We start from the raw sequence: 18,919 nt of genomic DNA on the forward strand, positions 1-18,919 counted from the left end.
GCCCTCCGCTGCCACAGCCCCGGGTTTGCCAGGAGGTTCGGCCGTGCTAAGATGATGCATGGGCTGCCCTGCATCCCTCTGCATCTCCGCGGTATTCAGCATCTCTGCATGGGGTGGGCTGAGGTACATCAGGACCAGCAAAACCTCCCCAGCTCATAAAATACCCACAAGCATAGAACAGCTTCTTAAAATACATATTTTCTTTTTTCTTGTTGCAAAGAATGAAAATATTGCTTTTACTTTTTTATTCTTGCTGTGAATTGATTATGAAGCTGGGAAACGTGAATCACGCCGCCTCGCTGTGCCCTTGTGTCCTCTCATTGGATTAAGTTGCAAATTCACAATTTCATTTTGGGAAACAATATTAAAAAAAAAAAAAACACCTTTGTGCTGAGAGAAAGGAGGCGATCTGGGCTACACTCTCAAATAATTACAGGCTGCCTTGAAAATAACCGTGACATGCCAAAATCCAATTAGAAATATATCTATATAAACCTCCAAATGAAAAAGCTTCCATAGTCTTGAGCCCTGCCCTGTGTCCCAGGGAAGAGAAAACAGGGAGTGATGTTTGTCGGTTGTCCTCTGCCAGTAAACCATCATCCCGGGGAAGGCGCAGATCTCGCACTGCATGGGCCAGGGGTGACGGGAGACGCAGGCATCACCTGGGCTTTATCAGCTGGAGCTTCGGTGCCGCCTGAAGCAACCCGCACCCTTCAGAGAAGAGGTTTGGTGCTTTACTATCAGCATGAAAATAAATTATTTTCAGGGAGAGATTTTCATAACACTAAATATTTCTGTGCCCAGTTGAGCTAAACACCATCCATCATCCTGCACCAGGCAGGAAGCTTCAGGCACAAAGCTGGTTGTGATTCTATCTCCCTGCAAGTGCCTTAGCAAACTCATTTTAAGCTCTTTGCACAAAAAAATCAAGGAGGGGAATCTGGAAAACCTCTCCGTGGCGTTCGGCTTGCGAGCGCTGGTCTCCAGCCCAGGGGACTGTGGTAAGGGGGGGCTCCCCAACACCCGGCTTTATCGACAGCCCCCAGCCCCACCATCAGGAGCTGCAGGGGACTTTGCAAAGGTGACAACCCGATGGGGATGGGACATCCCGAGGCCAGCGACAGCCACCTGCCCGGCCACTGATGGATGATGCAGTTCCTCCCTCTTGCTGGGTGCTCCTCTTTCCTGCTGACGAGCGGTTTTCATTAATGAGCAGACAAGCAAAGCAACAGAGAAATTAGCCACTTTTCTCCTTAGACAAATAACTTCCGTCTGGAGTCTTTTTATCTTCTCCCTCTCATCCTCGCAGGGCTGCGGCGGGAGGAAAGCTGATGTTTAATTACTTCCTTTATTCTCTGAAAAATTAACATGCTGAATCATCCCATCCTTGCACCCTCTCCAGAGGCTGGCGAAGGGGAGGGACAGGGCCCACAGTAATATTGGTGTTCTCCCTTCCCAAATCCATATGCACGTGGAGGGGAAACCTGCAGCTCCACGGCCCTCTGGAGCCGGTGTCCCCGGCTCATCCCCTTCCCACCCCATCGATGCGTGGGGATAAGGGGCCCCTGACTGATGCTTTGAGCTTCCCAAGCTAGACTCTGGGTTTAGGGCTTTCCCCTCCCCGTTAATTAACTCCTGTTTAACCATGGAAAGCCCTCAATTAAACTTTAAAAGGCCCAGTGACAGCCCAAAACCCAAGGCATTGTTGCTGGGGCTGGTGGGGAGATGCTGCACCATGGGAGCAGTTGAGTTGATAACCCAAGAATGACGCTCGATGCTGTAACAGGCGAGGATGGCTGGAGCAGGGAGCAGGCATGGGGATGTGTGGGACTACACCATCTCCCCAACCCTCCCTGGGCAGCCCCAAGGCTCAGTTTCTCTGAAAATCCTTTGGAATTCCAGATGGATGAGAAGCCTGGGCTTCACCAGGCATCCAGACCCCACCGCAGCATCACCGGGCACCCTCAGGATGGTAGGTGGGCACTTGACCTGTTTTCAGATGATAAAAAGGAAACAAATTCCTTCCCCCAGACATGTGAAACCTTTCCTGGAGAAGTGCAATTACAACCAGAAAAATCAGGGAAAGCAAAGGCTGGAAACAGTGCAGCACTTATTTTTAATAACAGCTTGGCGTAATCTGCACACATTTTTCAAGCAACATTAGCCTTTTCCTGCCAAGGCCCATCTTTAACCATATTTCTCTTGGAAGATTTCTGCCACAGCTTGAAAGCTTTGTGTGTAGACAAAGACTGAGGGAGAACTGGGAACTTCAGTGATGGAAATAGGTTCTTTCTTTATTTGATGGAGTTGGATGCCTGCAATGAGCAGTATTGCCCTGACCACTCTCTTTCAGCGGGAGGAGGAGGAATGCTAACACCAGAGCTGGGGAGTATTTTGCTAGTGGACTGTTGGCAGGCTACACACACGATTCATGGCCCAATGTCCCTGCTCCTTGCATGGCAGCAGGGTTGGCTCACCAAGAGCAGCAGCCCTGGTCAGTTTGCAGTGCAGAGCTGAGCTGACGTCCTTGGCATTGAGCCTGGTCAGGGGCTTGAGCCCCATGCAGAGCAGCTCCTGAGCCAGCATCCAAAATTTTGGAAAACTCATATTAATTTGGGGAGCTGAATTTATCTTTTGCAAGTGCTGCACGCATGCAGACAGCAGCGTAGCCTGGATCTGAGTCGGTTTTATGCCATAGCTATACCAGCACCATGCACAGCCACACAAACTCGGCACGCGGCCATGTGCAAGGTCACTGCCACCCACTGCACCTTTACAGCCCCAGCCCACAGCGGCTAATCACCCCATGATGTGCTTAACCCTGCTGGAGCCATCCGCTAAGAAGGGAGCGGGGTCTTGGAAGCAGCATCCCACAAGCCTGAATTTTCCTCTTCTTAAAACAAGAGCAAGGATGCTGCCCGGTGCTGCGGTCTGTGTCAGGGGATGACCTGCAAGGGTGAGGCATTGTGGCACAGGCATCTGTTTGTCCTCATCCTGGGCGCTCAGCAGTGTCCCTCTCCCTGTCCCACTACAGCGCGGGATAACCACAGGGTGCACAGCCAGACCCCCACCCCCCCTGCAGCTGCACAGGCTGACAGTGACGGCCCCTGGCTGGCAGTCAGGTGTGAGAGCTGAAGGAAGGTGCCTCCAAAAATACCCGTGGGGTTGCCACCCCAGGGGAGTGACAGGCACTGTGATGCCGTTCAGCTCCATGCCAGTGTGCTTTGCTCCGGTGTGGTTTGGCTGGTGCCCAGTCATGCTTAGGCCGCCCACTAGAACCCAGGTAGCACACCCAGGGATGAGCAGCCTCCTCCACCTGCCCTGCTGGCACCCATCCAGGAAGCTGCAGGGCAGGGGGAGAAGGGAAATTTGGGGAGGAGGGAAGAGCCAGGTGTTGTTTTGCGCTCTGTGCCAGCTGCAAACGAGCAAAAATCTGTGCACGGTGCCCGCTGCACCCTGGTGTCCCCAGGACCTGTCTCCCCAGCCGGGCAGGGATCTGGGGGGTGATGTCCGATGCCTCTGGGCAGGGATCCAGGGGAGGAATGATGCCCAGTGGCCTCCAGGTAGGGATGTGGGGGGCTAATGCCCACAGCCTCTGGGCAGGGATACAGGGGATAATGCCTGGTGGCCTCGGGCAGAGATATGGGGAGTGATGCTCAGGATCCAGGAGATGATGCCCACAGCCTCCGGGCAGGGATCGGGAAGATGTTGCCCAGGACGCGGGGGTCGGGGGATGCTCGGGGCACCCCCGCGGAGGGAGCGCGGCCGCGCGGGGAGGGCTGGCGGCGCGGCGGGCGGAGCGCCCGGGGGCGGCGGAGCGCGGCACCGCCCCCGGCGCGGGCACCGGGGCGGGGCGGGCCGGGAGCGCCCGGTGCCGGCGGCGGCGCTGGGGGCACGGGGCTCCGTCCCCGCCGGAGCGCGGCCCCGCTGCGCGGAGGATGAGCTGCGGCCAGCCCAAGGACATGGAAGGTACCGGGCGGGGCGGGGGGCTCAGGTGCACGGCGGGACGCGCCTCCTCCAGCCCCAAACGCGGCGGACACATCCCTGGGCGGCTGCCTCCTCCATCCCGGGGTGCTGCCCTCCCTCCCCTCCCCGGGGCTGCCTCCTCCATCCCGGGGTGCTGCCCTCCCTCCCCTCCCCGGGGCTGCCTCCTCCATCCCGGGGTGCTGCCCTCCCTCCCCTCCCCGGGGCTGCCCCCTCCATCCCGGGGTGCTGCCCTCCCTCCCCTCCCCGGGGCTGCCTCCTCCATCCCGGGGTGCTGCCCTCCCTCCCCTCCCCGGGGCTGCCCCCTCCATCCCGGGGTGCTGCCCTCCATCCCCTCCCCGGCGCTGCCCCCTCCATCCCGGGGGGCTGCTCTCCATCCCCTCCCCGGGGCTGCCCCCTCCATCCCGGGGTGCTGCGCTCCATCCCCTCCTTGCTGCTGCTCCCTCCATCCCGGGGTGCTGCCCTCCCTCCCCTCCCCGGTGCTGCCCCCTCCATCCCCTCCTTGCTGCTGCTCCCTCCATTCCGGAGGGCTGCCCCTCCACATCCCCCCTTCTCCCCTCAACATCCCGGGGAGGGTCTGTCTGCATTCCCTACCCCCAGTATTATGGGGTACCGGTGAAATGGACAGGGAAATTTGGCTGGAACGGGGGGGTGCAGGTGTGAGGGTAGAGCAGGGCAGGGCAGGGCTGGGGGTGCTGGGTCAGGGCAGCACCCCCGGGAAGAGCATGTCACTGTGGTAGGGGGCTCCCTGCAGGCAGGGGTGTCCATTCCTCTGGGCTCCTGTGCCTGCCTCCTGCCCGGAGACCTTGCCCTGCCCAGAGCCATCCTACGGTCCTGCCTGCTGCCCTCACCCCACACTCCCTTGGGTGCCCACCCTACAGAGATCCCCCATTCTGGGGTGCTCAGGGGCCTTCTGGCTGTACACACAGGGGGATCAGGAGCACAGACACCCCCAAAGACATGCACAGTCCCCCCCGAGGCTGTGCCCCAGGGGTCCCTGTGGCAGGGCTGCCTGCCCCTCCGTGCAGGCAGGCAGCGCCTGTGCACACTCCCCTGATGTGCACCCAGGGCACGGGAGGACAGAAAGAGCATCTGCCTTTTGTTCCCTTCCTCCTTCTTCCTTGGAGGACCAGCAGTGAACAGCCGCCGGCCTGAGCTCCATCCCTGCATGGGGCTTCCGTCTCATCTCGGCGAGCAGAGAATTCAGAGGGGAACGCTGGGGCAACATTCATCGCAGCCAGGGCCTGGGCTGAGTATGCCGCCCCAGGGGAACCTGGAGAGGCTCGGGGGGTTGTCAGTCCTCTCTGAATGTGGGTCTCGTCCTCCTTGGGACCAACAGGTCTTAGGGTATGGCTCAGGGCAGAATCTGGTCCCTAAGGACATCCTATGGGTACAGCTTCAAAGATTACACATGTTGGGGGGTCACAGAGAGCATTGCTGTCTCCCCAGGGCAAGCAGCAGCTGTGTCCCACACCAGGGTGAAGCCACATGGAAGGGATGGAGGGAACCAGGGCAATGGTGATGCCGACCAAGCTGGTGGCTTATACAGATGCCGCTAAAAGCAGGATGAGCCCCTCACAAAGCTGCTCCATGAGCAGAGTGGGTTCTCATCCTAGGTGTCCCCAGAGAACTGTGGTCTCATCCACCCTTCACCTGCCTGGAGGAACACAAGAGGGGCAGCCAGCTCCCCGCGAGTCCTTCTCCGGCTGTAGACACATCTCCGGCCCTGTTAGGTGCCACATGTCTCTTTTCCCAGACGCTGGGTGCTGGGCAAAGTGACAAAGGGATTTCACTCACTGAGAAGCTTGTTCCAAGCTTCTCCCAGGGCCTGCTGTTAATCCTGGGAAGCCTGACTGACCCCGGGAAGCCTGGCTGCCCCTCAGCGCAGCTGCCTGCAGACACATCCCCAGCGGGAGGGCAGGTCTGTGGGTCATCCACGCGTGTGATGGTGTCAGAGACACAAGGATGTCCCCGAGGCCATGCTGGGAAGTGGTGTCAGAGGGGGGAGCTGGATGCAGGCAGTGTGTTGCCTGTCCAGGCACTGGGCTCCCCTCGCCGTGCCCCTGCCTGCTCCTCCTGCAGCTTGGCCGCCTGCCGCTGCTTCCCGCAGGGCAGACCCCGCTCTCGGGCGAACAGGCAAGCAGCCCCCATGGAAAGGCAGCTCGAAGGCGGTTCAGCCTGTGCCCACCTCGGGACCCTCCAGGGATGCTTTCACCGGTGCATGCTGTCCGTCCTGCCCCAAGGTCCCCATCCCAGGGAGGTTTCCCATCCCTCTCCCCAGCAGTGACTGCTGCTGCACTGAGCCTCTCCAGCGCTCACGTTTCACCAGCCATAAAAGTGTCTGGAGAAGGAAAGGGAGCGGCGGCGGGCGAGGGGAGGGAGCGGTGTCTGTCCCTGCTGCTGCCGCAGACCCTGTCCCACCGCCCAGGGCAGGTGGCTGCTGGTCCCCCTGCGGTGACCCAGCCCCTGGAGTCCTCCTCCACCTGCCCTGTGTGGCTGGAGAGTTGCCCAAAATGGATCAAAAAGCCACCAAGAGAAAATGAGCTGGCAGCGACTCCCCAGCCTGCGAGCCCCCTCACACGGGGCTGCCAGATGAGGCACAGGGACCATGGACCAGCTTGTGGGGAACTTGGAAGATGGGGGTACAGCGGCTATTGGGGTACCAGAGGCAAGCTCTCCCCGCTCCGCTCCAGCTCGAGCTCAGCCGGCCTGAAGGCCCCCGCAGCCCCGTTTCACGGTTCAGAACAGTGTTTGCTCACCAACCTGCACCGCCAGCTGCAGTGACCCCCCTTCTGCCCGAACCCCAAATGTGGCCATGACGATGACAGCTTTGCCGGGTGCAGGAGCAGACCATGCTGAGACCTTCTGGCAGGAAGGATGCTTACCACCGCGCTACCTCTTTCTTTTCCTTCTGCATCCTGAATGCCCCAAGCCCCCGGTGCCCCCGGTGCTGCCACACACAAGCTTGCCACAGCTCCGCTCAGCCCCCGGGTGCTTTGGTGGCCAGTGGGTCTGGTGTCCCCCCGCAGCAGCCCCCCCAGGCTTCCTGTCCATTCCGGTGCCAGCTGGCTTTGCCATGGGATTAGGCGGGAGCACATGGGGAAAACGCCAAGCATCTCTCCGGATCAAACACCCACGGGGCAGCAGGGAGGGGGTGTAATTCATCCTCCCCCTCCCCGTGTGAGGCCAGCTGGGGGCTGCCCAGCGCTGGAGCCGGGGTGAGCGTGCAGCCACTGTTTGTTGGCAGCAGGAGGGAGGCGATCGGGGGAGGCAGTCAGGTGTGGACGAGGTATGAAGGGAGGCAGGGATGGAGCTGCGCTCGTGACAGCCGGTGCCGAGCGCTCGCTCGCGTCCCTCCTCCCGCCGAGATGCAGCAGGGCCGGCCGTCCCTCTGCTGCGTCTCCTCCATCCGCAGCTCGCAGGGACCACCCGAGCCAGGTGAGGGGGGCTGCAGGGCATGGTCAGGGGGCTGCGGGGCCAGCAGGGTTGCATGGAGATGCTGCATGTGTATCCCTGGCTGGCGGGCACAGCCTCCAGCTCGGCAGAAAGAGGAGCGGAGGGGATGGAGGGTGTCTGGGTGCTCGTGGCGTTGCTGTGGCTGCTCCTGTGCAGGGCAGGGAAAGGAGAGAAGAGCACGACCTCCACGTCCCTACGTGGAGCTGGCCTGGGGGCTGCCCTGCCATGGGGGTCCTCTGCCCCCCACCTTCCCTTGCTCTGAAATGCTCCCTCGTGCCTGAGCTCAGCACCCCCCTACCCTCACCCATGTGCCGCCGGGCGATGGGAAATTTGGGACCTAAGGGCTGGCCTGGTGGAGCAGGAGGCTGCGGAGGAGCTGCCGGAGGAGCTGCTGGGGGCTCTGGGCTCCAGGGCAGCAGCTGCCTGCCCCCACAGGCGCCCCCGGCCCTGCCTTTCTTCTCCACTTGTTTTCCCTTCGTCTTTACCTCCCCGCTCCCATCTGCTCTCGCTCTGGCTCTCTTGCCTGCAGCTGTGTTTGCTGGAGGAGCATAGATGCCCACATCCTGCTGCTGGTGGCAGATGCTCTATAGCCCCCTATGGATATAGGTCCTGATGATGGCCAGAGCCCCGTTCCCCACCGCTCCCTAAGGGAGCCTTTCTACAGCGAGTCCTGGGGAAGCCCTGGCACAGCCGAAGAGCGCAGCTCTGCCATCAACCCTTCTGGACCTGCCAGGTCCGTATCTGCCCCCAACACCTAGTAGGACAAGCTGTTTTCAGCTCAGGGGTAGCTCAGCACAGATGCAGCAGGGCTGGGTGCTCAGGGTGCCGGGGACAGGACAGCTGGGTGCATGTGCATCTTGGGTGTCGTTAGCTGGAGGGAGCACAACCCACTGTGGTCCTCACCCGCTGGGTCTGGGGGGGGGGGGGGGGGGGGGGCGGCACTGAGTGTGTAGGAAGCCATTGGAAACATCCCCATCACCAAGACAGGGGCAGAGACCACCCCTGCCTCTGCTCGACACCGAGCCTCTCCGTGGCTCTCCCTTCTGCTTATTTTCCCTAAAATCACTTCCCCAGCCATCAGTCAGGTCCCTTGCCTCAGTTTCCCCAAGGTGGTGCTTGTTGCTGGGTGTGCAACATGGTGTGATGTGGTCTGGATAATCTGGGACACACAGACACATCTACAACGTTTCCTGCTCCGTTTGGCCTCCTCTTGCACAAGGGTGTGCTCGAGAGGTCTCTTTTAAACCTCTTTCCTCTTAAAACCCACTAATGATGAAAATGAGCTGCAGCAGGTTCTCTTCAGACATTCCGCTCTTCCAGAGTGGGTTATCCCCGGAGGTGGATCTCCTTTGGGTGCTGCTCTGCTTTCGGTGGTGGTTCGTGCCTTGCCTGGCTTCCTGTGGTGGGAGCAGGTGAGCTGGGAGATTCTCTGGTCTTTGCTTCTGCAGATCAGCACTGCTTCTGTCAAGCCAGACAGCTTGTACCTGGAGCAGACAAGCCTGTGAGGCCCTAATACCCATGCATCCCCCTCCCACAGCAGCTGGGTCCCTTCAGACACCACCCCCCCCACAAAGGAAAGTTTTGCATCCTTATTGCAACTCAAATACTCCCAGCTTATTAAAACACAAGGAGTGAGGGACAAAAACTACTTGTGGGTAAATGGCTCTTCACGAGTTGTCATTGATGGGTTGGCACGTGTTCAGCCGTCGCTTGGATGCGCAGGTTTGGGCACCCATGGGGCAGCAGCCATTCCCAAGCATTCATGGTCTGCCCTGGGGGGGACCAACCTGTGTCCCCTTCTCCATCAGGGTGCCCAGGGTGGGGTTTATCTGTTCCCTGTCCCTCGGTGGCAGCAGTTTAACATCAGCCTGGTCCCTGGAAAGTGGCTCTTTACCCCCTCCCAGCGTCCCACCCGGCAGAGCGGTGGTGACGAGCAGGTTATAACCACATGGCGAAGATCAGCTGCGGGCCCCCATGGCTGCTTGGCGGGTGGGTGTTGAAACAAGCATCGCTCGCGAGGCGTTGGTGTGGGCAAACATCTTGTCTGCACCTGCTGGTTCCCAGCGCCAGCTGGCGGGTGTCTGGGCTCATGGATTTCCTCCTTGGCAAAGGGAAGGGAAGGCAGGAAGGGGTGGATTTTGGCAGTGGAGGGGACAACCCGACCTCAGCAGGTCCTGTGGGGTAGCAGAGATGGGTTTGGGTACCCAAGCGTGGGGTGGGTGGGCACCACGGCTGTCTCTCACCCCCCTTCCCTCTGCAGCCGCCGCCGCTCACTTCAGCTTCTGCCGCAGCCTCCTGGAGCACACGGTCTCGGCCGAAAACCTCAACTACCGTCTGCAGAGGAACCCGGGCAGCAGCCTCACCTGGCACGACGGTCGGAGCCAGCGGGCCGACAGCGGCCGCACCGTCAAGCTCCTGCGGCAGCCGGGCACCGAGGGCGCGCAGGTACCCACTGTACCCCCGGCCCCTGCCCCAGGCTGCCAGGGCAACACAGCTCCCCGTGTCCCCCACCCCATCGATTCCCCACAGGAGCATCTTCTCCTTCTCTGCAGGAGCAGGCCTTCAGATCCTGTTTTGCTGAAAGCCCTCATGATTATTTGGCTTTTATTTATAGTAATATATATAATTATAATAATTTAATTATTATCATCTGGCTGGGGCCTGTGCTGGGGTGAGCTCTATGCATCACCTCCCCTCCACACTTTGAGCTGGGACTTAATACAATTTTACAGTAAATGCACCAGAACCAAATTCCTTATAACACCTTAAAATCCCTGAGAACTTGGGTGTGCCTCTTAGCCAGGTTTGGGCCATGGTCCTCCTAAAATTCGGAACTTTTTGGCACTAAGGAGGCTGTGAGCTGAAGGTCTCCAGCGGTTCTCCTGCTGCCCTGCCTCTGCACAGCCATGGGAAGGAGCATCCTCCCAGAGCATGGCTCCTGGTTCCTAACCCCTTCCCAATGCCCTGGGGGTGACATTCAGAGGCAGCACATCCACCTGGTGACTGCTTGAAAGAAAATGGGGGAAATCAAACAGCCTGGCTTCCAGCGGCCAACATGGAGATGCTTTTGCATCCTGAGGGCCTGGCTGGTTTCGCATCGACGGGCAGCAGGGTCCCACGGGGATGGGCACAGTCCCACCATCAGGCTGTGATGCTCACAGGAGCAGCAGCCCCGGGGGTGCGGTGTACCCTGTCCTGGTGGCACTGTCCCCATCAGCCCTCCAGACACCCCCCGATGGCTCCTTCCCTCTCGCAGCTCTGCAGAAAACACAGGGACAGTGCTGCCTGCACGGGCACCGCTCTCCGGGTGCCAGCTGTGTGCATCATGGCTCTGCCTCGTCTGCCTCCGTGTGCTGTCTCCCAGGGGGGTTTGGCAGCGTGGGGGGAAGGCTTTAATTTTGCTGTGAGCAAGGAAAAATGCCCGAGAGAAGGGAAGTTGCTCCTGGCAGCTCCCAGGGATGGCTCCCACCACCCAAATCGCCCCAGCCACCCACTGCCTCCCCGCAGGAGCAGCCACCATGCCTCCTGCCCGCTCTCCGCACCGGTGCTCGATATTCATGGCTGAGAGTTTATCAGAGAGACAGCCAGCTCAGCCAGCTGGAAAATGAGCCCGTAATTCATTACACCTCCCCTGCCCACCCGGGGGGTGCAGGGGCTTGCTCAGGGACCCACCAAGGAGGTTTTTCTCACCAGGGGGGATGATGCACCCCGAGCTGGCAGCTCTGGGTTTAGGGATGCTGAGATGGGTCCCCAGCGTGGGGCTGTGTCTGATGGGCAAAACGCTTGCAGACCTGAGCATGCCCAGGGAAACTGTGTTGTCACCTCTTCCCTTGTGTCTCGGAGGATTAGGAGGATAATAGCTGCGGGAAGCTCGCAGGAAGCTGGCCGTTATTTCCCCCATTTCTCATCGCTGCTCGTTAGTGAATCCAGAGCGAATCGCCTCCCCCTCCCCACGGCAGGTGCCCTGGCACACTCAGGCGAGTGTGAAGGAGCTGGGGTTGCTCCCGCCAGCAGGCAGCTCCCTGGATGTGTCTGATGGGGTGGGCAGCTGCCGGGGGTTCCCTCAAAGGTGAGGGTTTGGTTGGGAAACCAAATCCTGTGTGTTGCCTATTGCATTTTCCATCTGCTTTGGAGACGGACTCCTTGGTTATTAATTCACAGCCTCCCCAACTTGGCCGCCTTCTCTCTCACTTGAGCATCCCCGGCTGTCACCGGTGAGCTCTGCTTGAGGAAAAGTCCCTTCCCAAGCCCAGATGCTCCTGTGGGCGCAGGCAGCAGCCCCTGCCAGGCTGGCCAGGCTCCGTGGGGCAAGCAATGCCCGGCATGGGGCCAGGACAGATGTCCCAGACCCCGCTGCCCTCCACTGCCTCCTCTCTGGCATCTCTCAGGGACACGTCATTAGTTTCAGGTTACACGGGATGTCTGGAGTCCCTGTTACACTAATTATCTCCGCTCCTCTATTAGGCATGCTTAATTAGCCAATGCTTGCACGCAGTGGTTGAGATTGGCATACCACAGCCCAAGCGCTGTCGACCTTTCCCGTGTCACTATGTCCCCGCAGCAGCCACTGCTGCCACCATGCCCCACTGTGTCCCGGGCATGGGTGAGGACCATGCTGGCAGGGATCCTGGCAATCTGGTTCCCCCGTGTCATGGTCAGTGGGGACCCCTTTTCCATCCCCACCCAGCTGTAGTTCAGCCCAGAGCAGTGCTGGCAGCTTGGGTGCAGGGAGCTGCTTTGGAGGAATGGTGTTTGCTGGTGCTGCTCAGGGATGAATTCTTGGCATTGCTGGCAGTGGGCGAGCTCACAATCTCTCCTGGGTGCTAAGCCCAGGAAACAGTGGATTCCTGCATCCCCCAGCCCCATTTTCCAGCCAGCCTTGAGGATCCCCCAGGGAGAAGCAGGCTCGTCCCCCTGTGCTGTTACAGCTCAAGGCGTTGATTTGCTCTGTACCGAGATAAATCCAGGCTGCAACGACCTCGCAAGGCTGGAATTGCTGAGATGTGGGCGAGGAAATGGAGCTGCTGGGTGGCTCAGGGCGAGACCAGCCGTTGCAGCAGGCAGCTGAAGGGGTGGAAGGAGGGATGCCATCGGACAAGCCCCGTCTCCCCGTGGGCACTGCTTCTCCACCTCCATCCGCTCTGCTCTGCCGGTGCTGGTCCCATCCTGTTGCCAGGCACCGAGGCCAGGCGGGTGGCCAGTGCCAGAAGGAGCAGCCTGCATTCGGGACCCAGACGGTCTGGGGAAGGGGAGAGGGCACATAGCAGAGCTTTCTGGGAAGTGGAGTGTGGCCAGGGCATGCTGGGGTACTGAGGACTGTGACCCCCAGTTTATCCTGGGTGTCTCTCAGCATGGCAGCACCCCAAGAAAGGGCTGCAGGGTTCAGAGGGTGCTCTAGACACCTGCGAGGCTGCAGGACCTCATCGTGGCTGGGCAGCTCAGGGTTGAAGGAGGCTGAGATGGAGAGAAAGGGAGAGTCTGTCCTGCTCCAGGGCACCAGCTGGCTGCTCGCTGCTTCCCTGGGGACTTCTGGTAGGGACAGCTTTGCACCAGTACCAGCTTCTGATGGGGGTGGCTTTGCCATGGTACCCCGCTGCCCCCCAGGACCTTGCTGGCTCCATCCCCACTAAAAGCTGCCATCAAGTGCCCCTCTCTGCCCAGTGAGGGGGGGGACACGCTGGGGACCCACGGGATGTCTCCCAAGCCTGTGTGATGCTCTGTGGAGCTGGGAGATGTAGGGGTGGGAGCTGGAGCTCCTGCCTGCAGCAGGAAGGCTGGGGAGCTCCTGGGTGTGGGGTGTATATAGGGCAGGACCCCCACCTTGGCATCCCATCCCCATTCCCACCGCGTCCCTCACTGGTTCCTCTGATGCTGCTGTTTCAGGATGAGCCCAGGGTCTCCAGAGGGTGCAAAGCCACAGTCTGCCAGCATCGCCGGGGTCCTGTGCCACCGGCCAGCATCCTTCTGTCCCCGTGGGCTGTCCTCCTGGCTGAGGCATTTTCCTCCTTGCAGGGTTGAATCCCACTAATCCCCTCCCTTCCTGCTCCCCACAGGGCCGTGCCTGTGACCACTATGGCATCTACCACACCAGCCCCACACTGGGCAGCCTGGCCAAGCCGGTGGTGCTCTGGACCCAGCAGGATGTGTGCAAATGGCTGAAGAAGCACTGCCCACATAACTATCTCATCTACGTTGAGGCGTTCTCCCACCACGCCATCACAGGTACAGCAGGCACCCCCGCTTAACATCTGGTATGAATTGCCATTAGCTCCTGGAAAATAGCTGTTTGGAGGTTCGTGATTTGGAAGGCAGGTATACCCCCCATTTCTGTCCCCTCACCCCATGGAGATGCAACCAGGGTTAGAGCAGCACCGTGGCATTGGGCATGGGGACACCTGGAGGCATCTGCCACCGGGGTGAGCTCCAGCACAGGCTGGAGGTTGTTGAAAATGAGCATAAATCTCCCAGGGGAGATTGTGGTTTATAAAATGAGGAAGAGTCTTCTCCTCACCTGGATTAATATAGTAAGAATATTGTAATAGTTTTTTAAATATTGAAAAATTTTACAGAAGAGAGAAGATCTCTGTCTGGCTGAAGTCCAAGTTGCAAATGTTTTTCATCCAGGTCTGAATCCAGCTCCTGACCAAGTCCTTGGACGATGCTTACCCCTCAGACCTGCTCCTCCCCTTTGCCCCCTGGGGATAGTGGCTTTGACCTCTACATATGACCATCATCCCAGTCTGACTGCAACATGTGCATGGCTGGGCAGAGCTCTGCCAAGGCCAGGAGAAAGCAGCCAGGAGAAAGCAGCGGGGAAGGGAGTGCTGGAGCAGCCCGGGAGGGATGCAGAACCCTAATGCAAGAGCTCAGCCAGTCCTTGCATGGGAAACAAAGGCAGCATTAGCAAATGTACGCTGGGAAACAAGGACAAAAGCTGGTTGTAAATCCCTTGTCTAATAGCCCCTGGACTGGAGGAGAGTGGCTCGCCGGGGACGGTGGCAGCAATGCTAATGTGTTTTGATGGGTACCCCCATTCCCCCGGGATGGCCAGCCTGCGCGGGGGCTGTGCGCTCAGAAAAACATCTCCTGATGCGGGAGGTGGAGCGGAGAAATGGAAGCTCCTGCCTGCAGGCATGAGTTACGTGATTACTGGAGCCAGGACTGTCCTGAGGCTGGGGACTTCAAGCTGCCACCCAGCACTCCCCAAAAGCGGGGCCCCTTGTGAGGCTTCTCCATCCCTATGGGTCCAAGTGGTGAAAGAGCATTTTAGGATTTCCTCCCTTTCCTCCTTCTTGCTCTCGCATGAAGATGGGCTCCCGTTTGAGTTGCACTTTGTCGGTGTCCCCACCACGCAGTGCTGCCAGCTGGGCGCTGAGCTATGCCATGTTTGCAGGTCGGGCACTGCTGCGGCTGAACGGGGAGAAGCTGCAGCGCATGGGCATCGCCCACGAGGCGCAGCGGCAGGAGGTCCTGCAGCAGGTCCTGCAGCTCCAGGTGCGCGAGGAGGTCCGAAACCTGCAGCTGCTCAGCCAAGGTAGGGCCGGCGGGAGGCCGAGCAGGGTGAGAGGCTTCGAAGCGCAGCCCCAGGGAGGCTGTGCCCCTCCTGCAGCCAGCCGGACAAGCAGGTGCAAATGCAGCCCACGCCGCGGCTGGGATGGGGTGTGGAGCCCAGGCTGGGGACCACGGAGAGGGGGTTGTAGTGCACAGGTTGGGGTGCGCTCGGATGAGTTGTGGTGCACAGGTAGTGGTGTGTGGGAACAGACTGGTGCACAGCGATCAGTTGCAGTGCACAGGTTGCAGCGCACAGAGAGGAGTTGTAGGGTGCACAGTGATGGGCTGTGGTGCTCAAGGATGAACTGTGGTGCACAGGTTGTGGTATGCAGGCATGAGTTGTGGTGCACAGGGACAAGCTGCGATGCACATGTTACAGTGCACAGGGATGGGCTGTGGTGCACAGGGATGGGCTGTGGTGCACAGGTTATAGTGCACAGGGATGGGCTGTGGTGCACAGGGATGGGCTGTGGTGCACAGGTTATAGTGCACAGGGATGGGCTGTGGTGCACAGGGATGGGCTGTGGTGCACAGGTTACAGTGCACAGGGATGGGCTGTGGTGCACAGGGATGGGCTGTGGTGCACAGGTTATAGTGCACAGGGATGGGCTGTGGTGCACAGGGATGGGCTGTGGTGCACAGGTTATAGTGCACAGGGATGGGCTGTGGTGCACAGGGATGGGCTGTGGTGCACAGGGCCAGGCTGTGGTGCACAGCCCCAAATCCATTAGTGGCATTGTGCATGGAAGGGATGGGATTCTCCGGGGCTGGCAGTGGGTGAGCTGGAACGTGCCACCCTGCAGGCTGTTTATTCCTTCCTCTCCCGCCTTGTTCCAGCTTCTTTTGGAAATGTCTCCTAGCTGATCCGTCTGTTTGGCAGATTGCACCAACACTGTGAATCGAGCACCTCTGGGATGGACTGTGCACCGCCGATATGAGACCTGAACCATATGCCTGGAATACGAAGAGACAGCTTCCCAGCCACTCCGGGCTCCTCTCCTTCTTCTTCTTTCTCTTTCTTTTTTATGAATACATTTCCGTGCCGAGATGGGAGGTTTCCTCCAGCAGACATGGCTCCTGCCTAGAGGGAAATCAGCAGAACAGCCACTGGGACAGACGAGCTTTTGCCCACCTGAGCTTGTCGGTTCACAGGGAAAGAGATGGAAAAAAGGGGATGACGATGGGCAGGGCTCGGCATTGCGGTCAAATCGAGCACAGTTATTCCCGGGACGGCTCAGAGCCGTGCACAGGACGGTGAAGCATTATGCACGTGGGCAACATCCCAGCACTTGGCAGCTCATGTCTGTACCTCGGAGCTTATTTAGGGAGCTTTAGTTTTCTCTTCAGACTGGGCTGTCTTCCAGCATCCTAGGAGGTCACGTTATCAGTAGCAAATAAGATGACCCAACCAGCCAAAAAAAAATTAAAAGCAGGGCCAAGCCACCAGCACTTGGCTCCACTTGCTGAGTTAAAAAGGGAGCTGAGTCATCAGAGCTGGAAAATCCGAGAGCAAAGGCAGGGTGGATGTGCCGGGGGTTGCCGTGGCCTGCAGGAAGCTGTGCCAGGAGCTCACCCTTCATCTGTCCTCGTTTGCGGGCAGACGGGGAAGCCAACGCAGAAGCTGGGTGGGAGTAGCCGGGGATGCTGCCGGGTGGTGCTGGGTGCTGCCAAGGGTGAGGTGGGGGATTTCTGGGTGTCCCCTGGCCATGGTGCCCAGCCGTGGTCCCTCCTGCACCCTCTGTGCTTCCACCAGCTCTCCACAGAGCCCTGCTCCTCCAGGCATTTGCAAATGCTCAACCCAACCCCCTGCCCAGGGGCTGATGATGGTGCCACCAAACCCAGGCACCGTCCCGATGACCCAGCTCGTCACTAAGGCGAAGCAACGTTTGCCGTTACACCCCCACCACCCCCAACCCCCTGTCCAGAGCCACAGATCGCTCGTGCAGGCAGGTAAGGAACAACGGTGCATAAAACCAAGGATTTGGGGCAGGGTGGGTGCTGTCACCTCCCCACGTTCCCCCTCCAGTGATGAGGGCAGAGGTATGGGACCAGGGGGGTCCCGAAACAGCAGCACCTCAAAGCCCCTGGGGAATCAGAGCTGGCAGGGATGCGAAGGCAGGTCATGGTGGCCCCCCACCTGGGTGCCCATCCACCACCCACCTGCTCCTCTGCTGGTAATAAAACAAGAGACTGTTATTTTAACGTGCTGCTCTTCTGACTCTTCCCATGCATGAACCTGCGCCATAGGTTTAGTCCCTCCAGCCCTTCCCAGGGATGCTCAGGAGGTGCAGCGGCAGCTGGTGTCATCCCTGTCCCATCGCTGTCCCATCACAGTGACACTGCTCCTCAGTGAAGGAGCTGGGAGATTTCCATGGGGCTGGGATCAAAGATGAGCTGAAAACAAGTTGTTTGTCCACAGCTAGCAAGAAATCAGGGTTGCACCCATTCGTTTTTTGTCACCCCCTTGAAATCCCCAAGGAAACTGTCCCCAGAGGCCTCCAGGCAGTCTGGAGGTGTTAGTGGGGCAGGAGAAGATGCAATGTCCCAGGGATTTGCCTCCAGGATTTGGAGGGCAGGAACCCCCTAGGGCTCGGACCCCCCAGGCTGGACAGGGTTTCAAGCCAGCACGTGGCTCGAGGCTCAGGGAGGGATGTGGTGGGGCCTGGGCAGGATGCAGGATGCACGGAGCAGCCACGGGCTCCGGCTGCAGTGGCCACATTGGGTCCCCAGGAGGGTTTGTACAAGGCCCAGGTGATAGAAGGGTCTCAGAGACAAAATCTGTTCCCAAACCGTTTTGGTTTGGCTAAGGGAAACACCAAATCCTACTCAGATTCCATCCAAGCAGATGAATTCTCTCTCTTGCACCAGGGTGATTTCCACGATACTGGCACTGTCGAAGGAGTTGATAACTCATATCTGCCACCCTTGGAGCAGAAGTCTGGTGCTGGGCTGTAGGCAAAGCCTCCAAATTTCCAAAATCAAAATTTTCTCCAGCCCAGAGAAAGGCATTGCCAGGTCGATGCCTGCAGCAGAACAACCCAGACCGTGGCGGCCGCCTCCCCCCTCGCTCTGTGTGTGTTGGCTCGGCCGGACCTTGCCAGCAGGTAATTCCCATTTGAGCTTTGCTGTGGTGGAGCAGAGGGGGGCTGCGACCCCCCAGCTCCATCTTCAGGGAACCAGCTTTGGGGCATTGCTGTGCGCAGCCCTCATCTCCCCCAGGACACAGAAATTGGAATTTCCTCCTCTGCCCGTACTGACCTTTTCAAAAATGCAGCAAAATTGGCTCTCTTTGCCTCGCTAGAACCTCACCAGCGACAAAGCTGGGAGAATTTACTGTATTTTAAGGAAAGGAAAGAAAAAAAACCAGGGAAAAAAATCCCATCTCCTCTGCTGTGGCGGTGCTCTCTGCCATGGGCTCCGCATCAATGGCCACGATGGAGCCATGCACCCGCCCTGGCCAGTGCAGGAGCCACATTTGCTCCTTGTTACCCCCTTAGGTGGAGAGCAGAGCCCTGCGCAGGATGCGGCCCCATCCCCTCCTGATGCGGCTCCATAGCAAGCTATTAAACCTTCGAGCCTGGATGGATCAGAGTTAAATAAAGGCCAAGCAAGACAACCCGTGGCCAAGAGCCGGGTTGATTCTGCCACCATGGGTTTAGTTTTTGCTCTGGCGGTGGGTGCTGGAGGTGCAGCCGGAGCAGTGGCGGGGGTACAGGGGGCTGAGGGTGGCCGGGGAGTGGGCAGCACCCCCAAGAGCCGAGGATGGCTGCTGGGTGTCTGGCTGCGGGTGAGGCGCATCGTTAGAGGGAGATGCTGAGCTTCTCTCCAGAGCTGCAGAGCTGCACCGGGGAGAAACGGCTTCTCCAGGCTCCCCCAGCTCCGGGCTGTGCTCACGCAGCCAGCTGCTGGTGGTTTTGCTTGTAGTGCA

At 59.3% G+C, this 18,919-nt stretch overlaps 1 protein-coding gene across 3 annotated transcripts; it reads left to right on the plus strand.

Annotated features, from left to right (window-relative positions):
• Positions 1 to 3,864: 3,864 nt before the first annotated feature.
• SAMD10 (sterile alpha motif domain containing 10) lies at positions 3,865 to 17,222 on the plus strand. Of its 3 annotated transcripts, none has more exons than XM_056355146.1 (5): positions 3,865 to 3,969; positions 9,701 to 9,885; positions 13,494 to 13,662; positions 14,834 to 14,974; positions 15,872 to 17,218. In XM_056355146.1, the coding sequence occupies exons 1-5, from the start codon at positions 3,939 to 3,941 to the stop codon at positions 15,934 to 15,936; spliced, it is 591 nt and encodes a 196-aa protein (XP_056211121.1). In that variant the 5' UTR covers positions 3,865 to 3,938; the 3' UTR covers positions 15,937 to 17,218. The 3 variants fall into 3 exon arrangements, with proteins under 3 accessions (XP_056211121.1, XP_056211120.1, XP_056211122.1); XM_056355145.1 differs by lacking the exon at positions 3,865 to 3,969 and adding an exon at positions 4,613 to 7,422 and having other exon boundaries at positions 15,872 to 17,220; XM_056355147.1 differs by lacking the exon at positions 3,865 to 3,969 and adding an exon at positions 4,614 to 7,422 and having other exon boundaries at positions 15,829 to 17,222.
• Positions 17,223 to 18,919: the final 1,697 nt, after the last annotated feature.

This window comes from Falco biarmicus, chromosome 10 (assembly GCF_023638135.1).
Source record: "Falco biarmicus isolate bFalBia1 chromosome 10, bFalBia1.pri, whole genome shotgun sequence".
NCBI classification, from domain to species: Eukaryota; Metazoa; Chordata; class Aves; order Falconiformes; family Falconidae; genus Falco; species Falco biarmicus.

Bases quoted from the DNA above. Each gene is read 5' to 3' on its own strand.
- SAMD10 (XM_056355145.1), top strand. From the start codon at position 7,353: ATGCAGCAGGGCCGGCCGTCCCTCTGCTGCGTCTCCTCCATCCGCAGC. The intron at 7,423-9,700 runs GTGAGGGGGGCT...TTCCCTCTGCAG, and splicing joins GCAGGGACCACCCGAGCCAG to CCGCCGCCGCTCACTTCAGC. The intron at 14,975-15,871 runs GTAGGGCCGGCG...TCTGTTTGGCAG, and splicing joins CCTGCAGCTGCTCAGCCAAG to ATTGCACCAACACTGTGAAT.